We start from the raw sequence: 19197 nt of genomic DNA on the forward strand, positions 1-19197 counted from the left end.
TCCTTTCTGATTGGGATGGTTCGTCCTGTTTCCCCTATGTACGGTATGTTACAAGTGCAATCTATTTTGTAAACCCCCGGGTGGGCTAAGTGTGGCAGGGGATCCTTGGAAGAATTGAGTAAGTGCCTTAATTTTGTCGGGGGTTTGAAGGTGGTTTTGATGTTGTATTTGTGTAGTGTTCTATTTTTTCTGAAATGCCTCTAACATATGGTATAGCGATAGCATTCTTGAAATCTGTTTTGTTATTAGTGGTATCTTTGTGGAGGATTTTGTGAATGGTTTTTATACTGTATCTATTTTTTATAAAGGTATGTTTGATGGTCTCATATTCATGGTTAAGAGCTTGTTCAGTTGAACAAATGGCTTGAGCTCTGTGTTTAAGAGTGCTTATAACCCCTACTTATTGTGTTGGGTGGTGATAGGAAGTTTTGTGTATGTATTGGCCTGTGTGTGTAGGTTTGCGGTAAACTGAGAAGGAGAGACAGCCTGAAGGAAGACGTGTGACAAGTGTGTCTAGGAACGGAAGAGAGTTGTTTTTTTCTATTTCAATGGTGAATTGGATGCGTTCGTGTTGTTTGTTCAGGTGGCTAAGGAATGTATCTAGTGCTTGGCGGCCGTGGGGCCAAATGGCGAAAATATCGTCGATGTATCTGAACCAAATTTTGCGCTTTAGGCACGCCGATTCTAGAGCTCGTTGCTCAAAATCTTCCATATTAAAGTTCGCTATTGGGGGGGGAGAGTGGAGAGCCCATGGCGGTACCTTCTTTTTGAAGGTAAAAATTGTTTTGCCACACGAAATATCCAGAGCGGAGTACGTGGGCAAAGAGGGCCGTGATGTCGTGTGGAAATATGTTCTGTAAGAGTATGATAGTATCATTGATTGGGACATTGGTGAAAAGGGAAGTTATGTCAAAGCTGACTAATAGATCTCAGTCGTTGAGTGTAATATTTTTATTTTTGTTTATGAATTGTTGTGTATTTTTTATGTAGGAAGAGGAATGCCCAACCAATTCCTTGAGTGTGGCAGCTAATTTTTTGGCTAAGTAGTAATTCGGACTGTCAATTCCTTCCACAATAGGACGTAATGGCGTGTTTGTTTTGTGTACTTTTGGTAGGCCATAAATTCTGGGTGCACGGTATTAATTTTTTTGATTGTTTCTTCCGGCCACGTGTTGACTGAACTACTTAAACATAACTTTGTTATGTTTAAGTAGTTCAGTAGTTTTCTTTTTGTTACGTTGCGTGGGGTTGTAATTTACCATTTGGTAGGTGTTGTGGTCCGATACCAAGTGGTTCATTTTTTCAATGTAGGTTGTCCGATTTAAAACAACAGTGGCGTTCCCTTTATCGGCTTTAGTGATGATAATGTCATGGTTATTTTTAAGGGATTTGAGGGCCAGTTTATCTGCTTTGTTTAGGTTGCTGCTTAATTTTTTGGTTGAATTTAGTAAACAGGCAGTTTCCATCCGTATTTTGTCAGCTACATTGGCGGGGAGGGATCTTAAACCTCTCTCGATATGATATATTATATCTAGTTTATTTACTGACCTCGGAGCAATGGCGTAATTTAAACCTTTCTCCAGTAGCGAGAGTTCACCTTGTGTGAGGTTGTAATCTGATTGGTTGATAACCAGACAGCGGTCCAATGGTGGTTCGCTGTTCCTAACTGTGTTGTTGGGTGATTGGCTGCTCCTTCCGTTTTGGCGTCGGAATTGTCTTGTGCTTTCTTTTAGTTTTAATGCTTGAAACTTTGTTATTAAGTGCTCTTTGTTATTGAGTAGTAGGTGTTTGGCCGAGTCGTCTGTGATCCTGTCTAGAATATTCCAAATTTCCTGATTAATGTAACTGGATAGTTCCGATTTTAGTTCACTTTGGCTTGGGTGTTACAAAGTGTTACAACTGAAATCGGAACTATCCAGTTACGTTAATCAGGAAATTTGGAATATTCTAGACAGGATCACAGACGACTCGGCCAAGCACGTACTACTCAAAAACAAAGCGCACTTAATAACAAAGTGTCAAGATTAAAACTACAGCAAAGCACAAGACAATTCCGACGCCATAACGGAAGGAGCAGCCAATCACCCAACAACACAGTTAGGAACAGCGAACCACCATTGGACCGCTGTCTGGTTATCAACCAATCGGATTACAACCTCACACAAGGTGAACTCTCGCTACTGGAGAAAGGTTTAAATTACGCCATTGCTCCGAGGTCAGTAAATAAACTAGATATAATATATCATATCGAGAGAGGTTTAAGATCCCTCCCGGTCAATGTAGCTGACAAAATACGGATGGAAACTGCCTGTTTACTAAATTCAACCAAAAAATTAAGCAGCAACCTAAACAAAGCGGATAAACTGGCCCTCAAATCCCTTGAAAATAACCGTGACATTATTATCACTAAAGCCGATAAAGGGAACGGCACTGTTATTTTAAATCGGACAACCTACATTGAAAAAATGAACCATTTGGTATCGGACCACAACACTTACCAAATGGTAAATTACAACCCCACACAACGTAACAAAAAGAAAACTACTGAACTACTTAAATCAGTCAACACATGGGCGGAAGAAACAATCAAAAAATTAATACCGTAATATGCCCGTGCACCCAGAATTTATGGCCTACCAAAAGTACACAAAACAAACACGCCATTACGTCCTATTGTGGAAGGAATTGACAGTCCGAATTACTACTTAGCCAAAAAATTAGCTGCCACACTCAAGGAATTGGTTGGTCATTTCCCTTCCTACATAAAAAATACACAACAATTCATAAACAAAATTAAAAATATTACACTCAACGACCAAGATCTATTAGTCAGCTTTGACATAACTTCCCTTTTCACCAATGTCCCAATCAATGATACTATCCTACTCTTACAGAACATATTTCCACACGACATCACGGCCCTCTTTGCCCACGTACTCCGCTCTGGATATTTCGTGTGGCAAAACAATTTTTACCTTCAAAAAGAAGGTACTGCCATGGGCTCTCCACTCTCCCCCCCAATAGCGAACTTTAATATGGAAGATTTTCAGCAACGAGCTCTAGAATCGGTGTGCCTAAAGCGCAAAATTTGGTTCAGATACGTCGACGATATTTTCGCCATTTGGCCCCACGGCCACCAAGCACTAGATACATTCCTTAGCCACCTGAACAAACAACACGAACGCATCCAATTCACCATTGAAATAGAAAAAAAACAACTCTCTTCCGTTCCTAGACACACTTGTCACACGTCTTCCTTCAGGCTGTCTCTCCTTCTCAGTTTACCGCAAACCTACACACACAGGCCAATACATACACAAAACTTCCTATCACCACCCAACACAAAAACTAGGGGTTATAAGCACCCTTAAACACAGAGCTCAAGCCATTTGTTCAACTGAACAAGCTCTTAACCATGAATATGAGACCATCAAACATTACCTTTATAAAAAATGGATACAGTATAAAAACCATTCACAAGATCCTCCACAAAGATGCCACTAATAACAAAAAAGATTTCAAGAATGCTATCGCTATACCATATGTTAGAGGCATTTCAGAAAAAATAGACAGAACACTACACAAATACAACATCAAAACCACCTTCAAACCCCCGACAAAATTAAGGCACCTACTCAATTCTTCCAAGGATCCCCTGCCACACTTAGCCCACCCAGGGGTTTACAAAATAGATTGCACTTGTAACATACCGTACATAGGGGAAACAGGACGAACCATCCCAATCAGAAAGGATGAACAGAAACGTCACATAAAATACCTCCATTTTGGAAAAACCGGCCTTTCTGACCCTGCACTCCAAACATACCACAGAATTGACTGGAAAGGTGCCAAGTCCCTACACCGCGCCAAAACCTGGTTTGAGCGTAAATTCAAGGAAGCATGTGAAATGCTGAAACATGATCCGAATCTGAATAAAAATGATGGTCTAACAATTCCAAGAATGTGGAGGACCCATCTACAACCTTCATAGCAACTACAAAGAAAAATCTCAATACAAGACCCAGTGACCTGTTTCTTTTTTTTGTCCCTTGAACATTCAATAGCAACCTGTACAAATCCAGAAGATAATCGTAATATAACTGTATAATTCCAGAAGAATCCTAGTACATAAGGACTTTAGCAGAGTTTATTGTAGTTTTTTTTTTTCCCACTAGAGGGCAGGCTAAGAAAAAAAAAGATTAGTTAACAACGTAGATGTAATTTACTTGTGTAGTGTGCAACAGCATGTAGCTTGTTCTTATACTTCTGAATGTATCCTTCTGAAGATGACCTCAGTACAGAGGTCGAAGCGTAAAGTTATTATTTTATTTGTAATCAGTAAAATAATATTTTTAACATGTGTGTTTTGTTTCCCTAATTTAATTAATATGAATGCTGATCACCATGTAACCTTAAAAGAAAGAGGTTGAAGATTTGTGGGTTGCAGAAATGATTGATACTCAGAAAAGGGAACATATGATTGAGACATTCAAATTGCTGAAGGGTTTCTAGAGGATTAATTCAGAGGATATTTTTGAGAACAGGACTGGTGGTGGGAGGACTAGGGGACATCCATGGAAGCTGGGCAAGAGTGTGGTTAGTAAGGATGTTAGAGCTAGGTTTTTTACTTTTAGAGTGGTGAATGAGTGGAATAAGCTGCCAGAGTCTGTTGTGGGTGCTATGACAGTGAATGAGTTCAAGGCAAAGTATGATAGGTACTGTGTGAATGTTGAATAGTTGTGATGGACATGATGTTTAGGGCCTCCCTCGATGAGTCTAAGGACTCCTTGGAGTCGCCCGTAATAATAGTAATGTCTATATAAGTAAAGCATTAGATAATAATAAAGCACTGCAGGTGTGTATAGATGTATAATTAATTAATTAATTTTTAAAATATTATAAACAGTTAATGGCAATCAATTCCCAAAACTTAGAGATAAGCATACAGTTTCTCTGATTAAGATTAGGATGGTGGCATAGAGCTTCACATGATTCAAAATATAGATGGGAAGTGAATAAGTTTCTGGATGATTCATTCAAAAAAAGTCACATGCTGAACTACTACACAAGAAATTATTACCAACTGAGCGGTATGCTAGGTTCTATCCTGTGATATCAGTTGCTAGATCAGAAGGATATTGGCATAGTGTAGGAAACATCTATAAAATTAATTACTAAAATAATAAAAGGCGAATCAAGATGTATAGATGCTTGGGTGGCGCTTATGTCTTCTAAATAGTCTATACTAAGGCAACTTGTGAATGCTGGGGAGTGTATTCTCGTAAGCTATCTGGTCAATTTATCCTACGAAACTTTCACAGTTTCTACATTCGGCTTTGAAATAATGCTGGATCTAATATCCACTTGACTTATATCATGTATAAAATATTTAAATGACACAGTATCAGAATGTGTCTATTGAGTTTAAAAAAATAAAGAGGGTGGAAATGAAATGGATATGCAGTCTTATTAAGCAAGAGATTTTCTTAAGAAACGATGATCTTGAAGGAATAATATGTATAAGAATGATATTAGTCATGAAAATTATATGGAGCAGGCCAGAAGCATTACAACTCTGTGTTGAAAGCTCAGTCTGAAAAGAAAAAGAAACTGGCTCTACAAGCTAAAGACAACTGAAACGAATTCTATCATTATTGCTGCAAGTAAAAGAAAGAATGAATATGAAAGAATAACTTCCGAATGCAGATGGTATGTGGGGTGACAGATGTAGAAGATATTGTTCAACAAATGAGTGCTCATTCTGCTAAAAGCTATTAACCTGATGTATGCAACATTGGGTTGACCACTACCACTTTGCTTGATGAAGAAACTCAGGTGTATAAGGAGGGAGTACTAGAGCTGATGTGATATCAGAACAGATGTTAAAAGAGTGTTCAATTGAACTGGCTCTTTCTTTAACAGGCTGTATAATTTGAGTCTCAAAATAGAAGATTCCACAAGATTAGAAAGAATGTAAGATAATCTTATTGCCATTGGATGATGCAAAGATCGATGTGTCTAATTATTGACCTATTGGTATTGCTGGAGTGGTGATGAAGTTTTTGGAAAAGTTAGCAATAGACTTGACAAAGAATCTCTACTCTATAATCAACAGCATGGGTTACTAAGGGAAGGCCATGTTTGAGCAACTTGCTCACATTTTATAATAATGTGACAGTTGATTTAGACAAGGGGGAATGGATACACTATGATTTTTTGAATTTAGATTAAGACAGGATATCGCATGTAAGACTGTTGCTTAAATTGGAGTACACGGGATTGGATTATAAAGTATTAGTGTGGATAAAAGAGGGCTACCTGACATTTAAAAAAAATGGCATAAATGGGGATGAGTCTGCAGGATTTAAGTGACCAGTGATGTACCGCAGGGATCCAGTTTCCTTGGTCTATTGTTATTCAGTCTTTATTTTAATGACATTGGAAAGGATTTATAAGGTGTTATTCAGCTGTTTCATTGTGATGATGTAAAGATAGGCAGAGTTATCAGGTAGCTGATATACAGAATTGGCAGAATGATTTGAATAGGCTGGAATTGTGAGTGTCTGAAAATAGCTAACAGTTCAATGTTAGTAAGTGTAAATTTATTCACCTCAGTGTAATGAGATAGTCAATGTCATATTATACTGATCAAACTAGGAATCTTGGAATTCAAGGATAATATATGTGTTGTAAATAAAGTAGTGGCAACATGTGCACAAAATGGAAAATAGTTTATTTATCAAGTCTATACAATTACATCCCTTTAGTGTTTATCTGCCATGTTCTGCACCTGTTTCCATATATGGAAGTTACTGCAAGCTACAGGATACCATCAGCAGAGTGCTGATATCAGTGATAGTGCGATTTACTGCTCAAAGAACTTCTTGCACATCACAAAACTGTAGACCACTGAGGGATTCTTTCATTTTGGGGAAAGAAGTCTAAGTTGCAAGGACTTATATCCGGTGAATACGGAGGATGTTCCAATACCATTGCCACTGTCCAACATCTCTATCACCAATTGTGACATGACATCATGCATTGTAGTGGACAACCAGTGAAAAAATGTGGTAGCTTTCTCCTTAAAGTAGGATGTAAGATGATGCTCCTGAAATAGTCGAGTACTGTGCATAGCAATTTACCCTTGGGACATAGCATGATGAAGAATGACACCTTGAATATCATAAGCAACTATTAGCATCACTTTAAATTTGCTGGGTTCCTGGCAAAGTTTTTTTTTTGGATGTGGGGGAGGATCCTGAATGGTCCCATTTGTTGGATTATCTTTTCAGATCAGGCTCATAAGTTCTTTCCCGAATTTCATCAATGACTATGTTACAGTTTAGGAATGCCCCTTCATTTTCATATTATTCCAGTAGGAGGCCAGCATCTGCATACTTGTGCTATTTTTGCATCTCAATCAAATGATGTGGAATCCAATGAGCTGAAATTTTGCTCATACTGAGCCTCTCTTTTAAGATGTACCAAATACTTAGGTGATTTATCCCAGTTTCCTGGGCTAACTACCATATAGTCCATCACCAATCAGCTGCAAGGAGTTCTTGAACAAGCTCAATGTGTTCATATGAAATGGCAGGTCATCCTGCACAACAGTTATCCTCTGGATGATATCGCCTGGCATGAAATGCGTTGACCCATCTTGCGACAGTCTGGTACAATAGGGTTCTGTTGCCACAGGGTTCCCTAAGGCTGTGATAACAGTCACTTGCAGTTTTACCTCTTGCAACCTTGACCTTGATCCAGGATTGTTGTTCTAATCTTGTGAACATACCTTAGAGCATTGCACACTGAAATGGTGACTTTAACCACTTGTCCTCACAAGGATGCTTGTTAGAATGGTCTGTGTCACCTTGTGCACATGTACAGTACATACAGCTAGCACCTCTATCTGTCAAGAGTAACATTTGAGTTACCGATTACATCTCCTGACAATGTTGTCACTATTTTATTACAACCTGTAGCAATGCTGAAATGAACCTTGACATGTGAGGTTAAGGAAGTTACTTTGTCTTTTTTACAATGCCTAACAGCCTCACTTGGACTATTGTGCGCAGGTCTGGTCACCTGGTTTCCATGGTGATGCTGATACAGTGTGCATAGGATAGTGTTAAAGATGATATAAGGACTGTGGTATACAGATTTTGAAGACAGATTGAGAATTTGTATACTGCAGACTTACGAATACATAGAAGAAAGAGGGATGATATGATTGAGACTTATAAACTTTTGAAAGTGTCATACTTGGTATGTTTCATTTAATGGAGGGTATGGAGAGGAGAAGAGGACATTTGTGGAATTTAAGAATGAATTTATCAAGAAGTGGCAAAAGCTAGATTTTTCTCTCATATATGCATGATTGGAATGGATTTGCCTTTGGAGATGGTGAGTGCAAATAGCCTGAATGAATTCAAGAAAATTTATGACAGCTAGTGTGGATTATTTGTGACCTTCTTCAATGAGTCCTGACTCTCTGGAGGTCTCTCTTAATAATAATAAAATAGAAAAAAAAGCGGATTACTACCTATAGCACTAATTGGCTTATTTCATATCCAGTGATTGAATATGCAAAATTTGAACAATAAATAGTGGATATTAAAATTTGAAAACAAGAAAGAAGTATTACAGACTTTTTTTATTTTCCAAGAATATATAATTTCTTTGAGCCTCCGTAGCTCAGTCAGTATAGACGAAGCCCTTTAGTCAGAAAGACCTGGGTTTGATTCCCATTAGTGACGTGAGGAACCTTTATCTGGGGGTCTTTTGATGGAAGATGAGTTAGCTGGTCTCATATGGAGGTAGGGGTTTCTTTCACCCAGAAACTCAGGGTTTTTTTGTCCCACAGAACAGGCAAATCGGCCCCGTGAACACACACATTTGCAGACACAGGACACACTGGGAGACATAGGGCTAACCACCTTATCCTTGAGCTACGGTTGTGATTGCGAAGGTTCCATGACCTTGGAAAGTTCATGGGTGCTTAAATGCCTGTTAGGACCTCTGATAGGATAGGATATAATTTCTTTATATTGATTTTAAAAAAGTAACTAATGTTTTTGTAACTTTTGCTGTGTCACATTATATCACCAGCCCTTTCCTTCTGCCAATATACTGGGCCAGTCAGAATTCAAACAACTCACTAGTGTAGCTATATATTTGTGTGCACCTAAAGGTTTCATTTTATTGAGAGTGTTAATGATTTTATCCTGAGGATTTGTTTATAATGGCACTAAAGAATTTGCCTTTTTTCTTGGAAGCAGTTCAAGACATACTTTACTTGTTAGAACAACTGAAAACATTTGTGAAAATAACTGTGTCATTAAATATGTGTCACTGATGATATGTTTGATTTTTTCTTCATGTCTCATAGACTGATAAGCACACTAACATATAAGTAGCTCACATATTTTATTCAGTATTTTGAATTACACAAGGTAAAAATTAGCCATAACATTTACAGAATCTTATAAATTGACAAGGTCCATATTGTGAACATTTTATATCAGGTGACCCCGGTTGATATAGTGGCATATTTTCTTGACTTGGTGAGCCAGCACAAAATTTTTCAAGTCTTGATTTACTTCCTATCAACAATGTTTCTAATCATCTGTAACCTGTCGAATTAAATTTGATGGGTAACAGACTAATTTGTGCTGTATCCATCACTTTAGTAGTAAAGTAATGGATTAATCATTCATATTCTGAAATCTTGAGGATTTTTATGTTCCGTGTTCAACTAACTTATTTTCTTATTACAGTGTCATTCCCCACCCTGTCTTCTGCTTTTCCTGGATCTGCTTACCATCCCTAGTGGATATTTGCTCCATAGAATTTTCTTTTCTTTACATCTCTTCTCTTATAATTTTACTTATCCTTTGAGGACACATTATGATATGGTCTACTTCAAATGTTCCTTGACTGCTTTCCATACATAACTTATACTTTTATCCTGAAGTTTCTCTTGTATGGAGAAATCATAACTGAAGAAGATAAAATCCTAATGAGATGGAAGGAATACATTGAAGATCTATGTGACAAGGAAAATAGACCAAATGAGTTGCCATTAGAAGATATAGAGAAGGTAAATGAAGATGATCTAGGCCCAGAGATTTTGAAGACAAAGTAGAAATGGCTATTAAAGAACTAAAATGTGGAAAGGTAGAAGGAATTGATAAAATACCTGCAGAATTCCTGAAACAACTTCAGAAGAAAGGAACTGAAGAAATAACCAAAATAATAAATTTAATTTATAACAAAGGAGAACTACCAAAAGATTTTATGACCTTAATATTTATACCTATACCAAAGAAAAGTAATGCAGTGAACTGCAAGGATTTTAGAACAATAAGCCTCATTTCCCATACATTAAAAATACTTATGAGAATCTTAACACGAAGAATTGCATCTAAAGTGGAAGAATTTCTTGGAGAAGATCAGTTTGGTTTCAGGAAGGATAGGGGAACAAGAGATGAGATTGGACTGTTAAAAATAGTAAGTGAAAGAAGTCTAGAAGTTAATAAAGAAGTTAACATCTGTTATATAGATTTTGAGAAAGCTTTCGACTATGTAAAATGGGATAAGATGGTGGAAGTAATGGAAAAGATTGGAAAGACAGAAGGCTAATTATCTCACTATATATGGGACAAACTACCATGGTGAGAGACATGTGGTACAACAGCACCAGGTATCATTGGACGAGGAGTAAGACAAGGCTGTTCTCTGTCATGTATTCCAGTAATCTGTTGAACAGATTACTGGAATCCTGTTTCAATTATGGAATGAAAATTAACATCAGAAAAACAAAGGTGATGAAAAGAGCAAGGAAAGAGGCAAATATGGATATCAGAATAAATGGGAAAAATTGAATCAAGTAAAGACATTTAAATATCTAGGAAGTGTTATTAGCTGTGATAGAAGATGTAAAAGTGACATAAAAGCAAGAATAGATGGGAAGAGATGCCTTTAATAGAAAATGGAATTTATTCAGAAGTAAAATGGATAGAAACCTAACGAAAAGACTAATAAAATGTTATGTGTGGAGTGTTGCCCTCTATGCATCTGAAACTTGGACATTAAAAAAAGAAGAAATTAAGATTTTGGAAAGCTTTGAGATGTGGATTTGGAGAAGGATGGAAAAAATGAAATGGACAGATAAAATAACTAATGAAGAGGTCTTAAAAAGAGTAGAAGAAGAAAGAAGTCTGTTAAGGAGGATAAAAAGAAGCAAGGGAATGAATGAAAGAAGAGGGAATGGAATCATCAGAGATGCCATCGAAGAAAAAATAGACGGAAAAAGACCCAGAGGAAGAGTAAGGAAAACAGTGCTAGGTGACATGCTCAATAGAGACAGGTACACAACCTTGAAAGAGAAGGCTCAGAACAGAATAGAGTGGAAGGAAAGTTTCTGCTACTAAAAGAAGAATAACCTGCCTTGTAGTTCACCATGTGCCCATTGACCAAAATAACTACTCTCAACAGTTCGAGGCATATTAACCACTTCATTTTTGGACACATCTTCAGAGGCAGTCATTAAACCCATCACTCTTTATTAAGTACACAGGTCACACACATTACTCATATACACACATTGCTGATATATGCTCTTATATACATCTTATGACTTATACATCATTTATGGGTACAGCCTTAAAAGTTATCATCAACACATCACTCTTATATCACAGTTTCAGTTTTTTCCAGCACTGTAATGCTAACATAGTTGTTGTGCATTAACTTTATAAAATAGTTTCTCTCCCTCATATAATTTGAAATGAGTACTCATTTCTATTTTTAAAAAATGCACTGAGTTTATAAAATACTATTAAAGAAAGCACTGGAAAACAAAATGTGGACAAAATTGCTGAAATCCTTCCATTTATTTTTTTTGAAATAAGGTTCAACTGTTGAATGAATAAAGCTGTAATGTATACTCAAGGGATGCTGCTATGCCTTTTTTTCAGAATTTTTTGATCCAAATAATATCTCTGATTTGATTATAAACTCTGTATAACTGTGTTCACCATTCAGATGGAAAAAATGATGTCCATTTCAGAGTAGCATTCATGAAAGGAAAGACATAATACAAAAATTTTGTAGTATATCTTTCCTACAAGAAAAAAACATACAAAACAAGCATACAAAAACATTATCTATGAGAAATTGATTGGAGATATTGTTTGATAGAAAGATCATTTATTACGTGCATTGATCTCTTCAGAATTGCATTAAGCATTCTTAAAAAGGTTTCTGGTGCAATATGTGAGCCCGGTATACTCAAGTTAGGAAGATTTGAGACTTATATGGTTGGTACTGTTGTTCACAATAAAATGTACATGCTGCTAAGAAGATGTCATTTTTTAATATATAGCTTTCTATCAGTGTTTTTTAATTAATTAGAAGTAGAAGGAGAGATGGACAGGTCCTGGAAATTTTATGAAAAAGTAGTGAGTGAAGCATTGACTTTGATTTGATGATTACAGATGTGCTGGACAAATGAAGAATGAATGCATGTTTTTTTCTGGGACTAAAGATTTATTATGTGATCATGACAGTGTAAAGAAGTAGAATGAATGGTTCATATGATTATTACGAATTTGCTGCCGTGGTATAATATAGGAGTCAGCTAAGGCAGAGAGCAATGAGTCATTGAGTAGATGTAACAGAAATGGTGTGCAGTATCAGTTGAAGTAGATGGTGATTTTGATTATTGAAACAAATTAGTAATGGGATCTTACAGTATAGATACAAGTGACTGGGAGTAGAACTGAAGGTTAGTCCTGGAAGTTGAAGTATGGTTAAGAAGCTTGTGGGGTTCAGGTTCTTCTCACTACCATTAGATATTATGTGAGTGAATCTTCGGTGAAAATGTTGGAGCAATATATTTGGTAATTTAGTGACTAACTAAAAGGAGCCCTCTCTTATTGAGTTCTTGGACTCCCTGGTGGAGCCTACAGTATAATAATAAATAGGCAGGTATCATTCACCAAGTGGAATCATTAAAGCAGCCAGCCAAGACATGCCTCTTCTCAAAAAGAAATATATAGAACAGAGGGAAAGAAAGACCAGTCCTGGATGTTTTATGATAATGTCATGATTGAATTGTTGATCTTTTACATGAAAGAATGTGGAAAATGAATGAATTTTAAAGTGCAGTATACCAAATATATTACTGGTTAAGATCTCTCACACTGATCCATGGAGATCTATTATTATTAATTTATCATTATTATTAGTTAATTCAGCTACAAATTAATCTCTGATCTCATTATATACTTTTAGTAAGCATTTGAATTTTATGGTTTTTATTAGTATTTTATCATTTGTAGGCACAGTATGATAGATATATTACTTTTTAAGATCTCACATGATAAGTGTGGTGAAAAAGAAAATTGATTGAGTTATAAATCAATTCTTAATCCTATTATACACTTGAGCAAAGATTTGAATTTTATTGTTTTAATATATTTTTAATTTCAGCTATTCAAAACCTGTGGTAGACCACGATTAGAGAAGCGAAATGTTAAGTTCAATTTGGGTTCATCATTTTTGGAGTTTCAAAGAAAGCAGAAACATACAGGAATCAGTATTAGTAATGCTCATTTAATAAATAAGAAATTTGAAAAAACAAAAGAACTGTGGATTAAGTTACCTCACATAATGTGTCAACATGTGGATTCTTCTACATTCGATATTACTGCAGATACCATATGTGCACTTAACTACTTGAATAGTGGGTTAGTATTTTATTTGATATTTATCTGTATGTTTATTTTTTATTGCTTTTTTAATTTTTTAATGTGGCTCCCACCCATAGTACATTTGTACTATGAGTGGGCTAAGGATTTTTTAAAATTTATTTTTGTGTGGTCTGGAGACCCTGCTCTAGAAACCAAATTTGGAAATTTTTTCAAATGACTTCAGGTCTCTAATAAAGCAGGGTAGTGTTGTACTGGGCAATGAAATCATCTCCCATCTAAAATTATTTCCATGATAGAATTATTGAAATAAAGATTAAACTTTGTTATGTGACTCATATTCACAAAAGGTTGTAAACCTAGGAAGGAAACTCCATACGAATAAATTAAAAGTGCCTTAGTACTATATTTAAAGATATTTTTTCTTTGTTTTTTATTAATTTTACTTAATTTTTTTTACAAAATCTGGAAATTCTCTGGAAATCATCTAGTAAATGGGATGGTCGCTTATACTAGACAGTGAAATTCATCTCCCACCTAATCGCATTTAAAAACATCCATACCTATGATGGGATTCGAACTTGCAGCCTGTTGGTTGATGAGAGGACACACTAAACACTTATCCAAGCAGGCCTGCAGTCATTAATGCTTTATTTATAATCTGCTTTCATCTTGCACCAAAGTAAAACATGGGAGTATGAAAATACATTAAAAACTAGCAGTACAGGTAATGAAAGGTAAAGTTATCCTTGTCATATCACACAGGACAGCAAAATTTCGACAATTTATCAAAATGTACCTTTGGTAATTTTGATAAATTGTCTTTTTAATTAGGCTTGTGTAGCTCAGTGGAAGTGGTATTTGCATTCTCTGTGCTAGACTGCATGAAGAAAGACTTAAGTTCTAGTCTAGCTACCAACTAAAGAAACTTTATCTAAGCCTTTTTTCAACCGGTTCTGAGTTAGTTTATCTCTGGCATGGACAAGCAGATTTCTTCTTCCAGAAACTTGGGTTACTTATTCCATAAACTCAAGAAAATCTACTGTAGAACCTACACTATTTCTAATAACATATTATGTCAGGGTTAGGGACTGCAATACGGCAACCAGTGGCGGACGGTGAAAATTTTAAATGGGGGTGCTGCATATGCAAAATCTTCTTCTTCTTCTACAGCTTCTCCCACTTAAGTGGGGTCACTGTTTGTTATGAGTCTCCTCCACACCTTCCTGTCTTGGGCTGTGACCACATCCAAGTTCTTCATCTTTAAGTCCTCTTCTACCAGCTCCCTCCATTTCTTCTTTGGCCGCCCACGCTTCCGCCTTCCTTGCACATCCATCTGCATGACCCTTCTTCCCACATATTCGTCCTCCCTCCTCATCACATGACCAAACCATCTCAACCTTACCTTCTGTATTTTCGCTCCTAAGTTCGTAACTTTCACTGTTCCCCTGACATAGTCATTTCTCAGATGATCCTTTCTGGTCACACCGTACATCCACCTAAGCATTCTCATCTCTGCTACTTCCATCCTGCTGATGTTATTTTTCCTCAGGGCCACAGTTTCTATAGCATATGTCATAGCTGGCCTCACTACTGTCCTATAAATTTTGCTTTTCAGATTGATCGGCACCCTCTTATCGCATAACACTCCAGCCATCTCCCTCCAGTTCCTCCAACCCACTTGTATCCTGCATCCCACTTCCTTCTCAGCTCCTCCATCTTCTTCCACTGTTGAACCTAAGTATCTAAAGTCTCTCACCTTCCTGATGACATTTCCTTCCAGCTCCAGATCTGTCTCCTGGCCACCGCCCACTGCGCAACACATATACTCTGTCTTACTTCTGCTCAGTCTCATACCTCTCTCTTCCAGTACTTTTCTCCATCTTTCCAGTTTAGTTTCCGCTTCTTCTCTTGAATCTACACACAGCAAGATGTCATCTGCATACAACATTGTCCAAGGTGCATCTTCTCTCACCTCCTCTATTACCACCTCCATCACAATATTAAACAGAAAAGGAATTAATGCTGACCCTTGATGCACGCCAACTGTTACTTGAAAACTTTCTGTCTGTCCCAAACAGGTCCGAACACTTGTCTTCACATTTCTGTACATTTCCCGCACCAACCTGACATATTTCTCCGGCACCTTCTTCTTCCTCAGACACTTCCAGACTTCTTGCCTTGGCACTCTATCGTATGCTTTCTCCAGATCAATAAATACCAGATGTAGCTCCCTTTGTTTCTCTCGATATTTTTCCATCATCTGTCGTAACCCAAAGATAGCATCTGTTGTTGATCTACCAGGCATGAAGCCAAATTGTTTTTTTGCAATCTCCACCTCCTCCCTCAATCTATCATCAAGAACCCTTTCTAGGATCTTCATTGTGTGGGACATCAACTTTATTCCTCTGTAATTTTTACAGTCTTGTGCATCCCCTTTACCCTTGTAGATGGGAACAAGAGTACTCTCCCTCCATTCCTCGGGTATATTTTCCTGTTGGCAAACTTTCACGAACAGGTCCCACAGCAGGTCAATTCCCTCTTCCCCCAGTGCCTTCCATGCCTCCACTGGAATTCTGTCGGGGCCCACCGCTTTTCCATTCCTCATCCTCTTCATGGCCTCCGTCACTTCCATTCTACTGATGTTCTGCACCATCCCCTCAGAAGGCTGCCCATCTCCTCTGTGAGTCCTTGCATTTTCCTCATTCAAAAGTCCCTCAAAGTATATTTTCCATCTGTTTCTTATGTCCACATCCCTCCATAATACTCTTCCTTCAGCATCTTTGATCTGCCTCACATGTAAGATGTCCTTAGCTGCTTTATTTCTACATTTCGCTAGTTGGTAAATTTTCCTCTGTCCTTCCTTTGTTTCTAATTGATCATACAGATCTTGATATGCCATGGCCTTCGCCTGTGCCACAACTCTCTTGGCTTCTTGCTTTCTCTCTTTGTACAACTCTCTGTCCTCTTCCACTCTTGACTCATCCCACTTCTGCTTTGCCTTCCTCTTAGCTGTCACTGCCACTTGTACATCATTATTCCACCACCAACCCTCCTTCTGCTCTCTAATCTTTACAGATGTCTCACCAAGCACCTCGATTGTACAGCTCAGGATTACTTTTGAATTATGTTTCCACCAATCTTGTACACTTTCCAGTCCATCCGAAATCCTCTCTATCACTCTCTCCCTAAAACGATTCCTCACACTCTCCTCTTTTAAGCGAAACCACTTAATTGTCTTCATCCCATGGCAACCAAAAGTTCTTATCTTCAATCTTATTTTAAAGTCTGCGCACAGCAGTCGGTGTTGTTGTGCTACTTGATCTGTTGGAAATACTTTACAATTTGTCACAACCTTAAGATGTTTTCTTCTAGTCAAAATGTAGTCAATTTGTGAGCTGTTGTTACCATTTCTAAATGTTCTTCCCTCTTGAAGAAAAACGAGTTCACAATTGCCAGATCAAACGCTACTGCAAAGTCCACAACCCTCTCTCCTTCCTGGTTCATCATTCCCACTCCGTGGCCACCATGCACCCTTTCGCAGTCTCTATTCTGTCTTCCTATGTGCCCGTTCAAGTTTCCTCCGACAATCACCATCTCATTTTCTTCCAATTCCCTCATTTCTTCATCTAACACGTTCCAGAACTCATCTTTTTCCTCTGCTGTACAACCAACTTGCGGGGCATATACACATAATACGACCACCTGCTCTTCTCCAAGACCCAATTTCATTTGCGCGATCCTGTCGTTCCTTCTACCCACGTCCAGTACTTCACTCTTCATTCTGCCACACACCACAATTCCTACACCATTTCTTCCCTCGTTATTTGCTCCAGAGTAGAACAATTTATATCCATCTCCCAGTTCCTTTGCCTTTCCCCCTTTCCACCTGGTCTCCTGCACACATAAAATGTCCAACTTCCTCATCATGTCTGCCACCTCTCTTTCCCTTCCAGTCATGCTTCCAACATTCAGTGTTCCCACTCGCAACATCCTCTCCACCTGCTGGGCTCGCTTCTTTAATCGCACCCGCCCTTGATGCAGTAGCCCTCGTCCACTTCTCACAGCTGTAGGGCGATGTGGCTGCGCGTCGCTTAAGGGGTATGCCCTAGCCCTTATATCATTTTCTCTTCGACTCATAATCATAGTTTGAGTTGGCACTGAAGTTTTCCAACTGGATGCCCTTCCTGACATCAACCCTCGCATTTATCCGGGCTTGGGACCGGCACCTATCGAGGCTAGCTTGCCTCCTTCGGTGGCTGCATAAGACGAAATGACTTAGCAAGATAGGAAAGACTCACCCCTAGCCCTCGAATACTCTAATAGCATCAGGGGGAAGGAGCAAGGGGAGGAGAAAGAAGCAAAGAAAGAAGAGGAGGGACCAGTCTACAGAATAATATAACAGATATATATTACATGAAATAAGGCATGGTCCAGCATCAGGTACCTCGGGTTTGCCATGCCCGTACTCACTAAAGTGAGCCCTTGAGGAAGCTGCATATGCAAAATAAAAATAAATAAATAAAAAATAAATATTTTTTTCCTAATCAGTAACCAATTTATTAATAAATAAATTTACATATTAAAAAATTTCTTTATTAAACATATTTTACCCTCACCATGAAAAAACACCAAGAATAAAAGTTCCATATCTCACAGAAATAATGCACGCAAGCATACGATACACTGCTCGTTTGAGCAGTGTTGGAGTGACTTGTAACGTGCAATCAGAAGTGCAAATGAATATCGGCAAGACAGGCTGTGATTGGTCGAACGTGATAATATCGACTGCGTTAGATCGCAGTGTATTTGTTTCATAAGGTAAAGCGTTAGTCGTACAATTCCAATTATTAACTATTCAATCACTGTTGAAATATAAGCTGTAACCTTTAACTTGTTGTATTGCATTTATATAATGTTGTAAGCATTATTATTTATAAACACAAACAAAATTTAAATTTTTAATTTTATCCTTGGGGGTGCTGCAGTGTCGCAGTGTTTATGTACTGGCCGCCACTGACAGCAACATGTGTCAGTTGTCTCTTTATCAGATACTGCTTACAATTTGTGATAATCCTTGGGCCAGCTATCTCAGATTGGTTACTGGTGGAGATTGAACTTCCCCTTCATCCTAAATGATATAGTGGTTAATGTTCCACAATTCATTTGCAGAATCTGCACTCATACCACTTAGTCTGCAGTGCATTCATGTCGGTCATCAAAACTGTATACAAAAATCCTATTTCTCATACAGATGCTCACCATACCATTATGCAGATTTTAAGGATGACCTCTGGTTCTTACCCCTTCCACCCTGCAAAAATTCCTCTGTCTGCTAAGCCCTCCTCACTAACTTATATGTCTTGATCTCATTATCTTCCTTCTCCTGTTGAGGTATTGCAATTTACACTTCCTCAGTCTTCACTCATGATCATTGTTTAGAGTATTATATGTATGAAAGACATGATTAATTAGTTCAATAAAC

The 19197-nt window shown here is 37.7% G+C and overlaps 1 protein-coding gene across 4 annotated transcripts in view; it reads left to right on the forward strand.

Annotated features, from left to right (window-relative positions):
* The window catches only part of LOC150099849 (glypican-6-like), a 331314-nt gene that overhangs the window by 270954 nt on the left and 41163 nt on the right, over positions 1-19197 (forward strand). For all 4 annotated transcript variants that reach the window (XM_090404104.1, XM_090404105.1, XM_090404103.1 and 1 more), the window contains one exon: positions 13495-13751. In XM_090404104.1, the coding sequence (XP_090260230.1) occupies positions 13495-13751 (257 nt within the window). The remainder of the gene's footprint in view (positions 1-13494; positions 13752-19197) is intronic.

The sequence above is a fragment of the Typopeltis vanoorti genome, chromosome 14, assembly GCF_054136105.1.
Source record: "Typopeltis vanoorti isolate ZY-2024b chromosome 14, IOZ_Tvanoo_1.0, whole genome shotgun sequence".
NCBI classification, from domain to species: domain Eukaryota; kingdom Metazoa; phylum Arthropoda; class Arachnida; order Uropygi; family Thelyphonidae; genus Typopeltis; species Typopeltis vanoorti.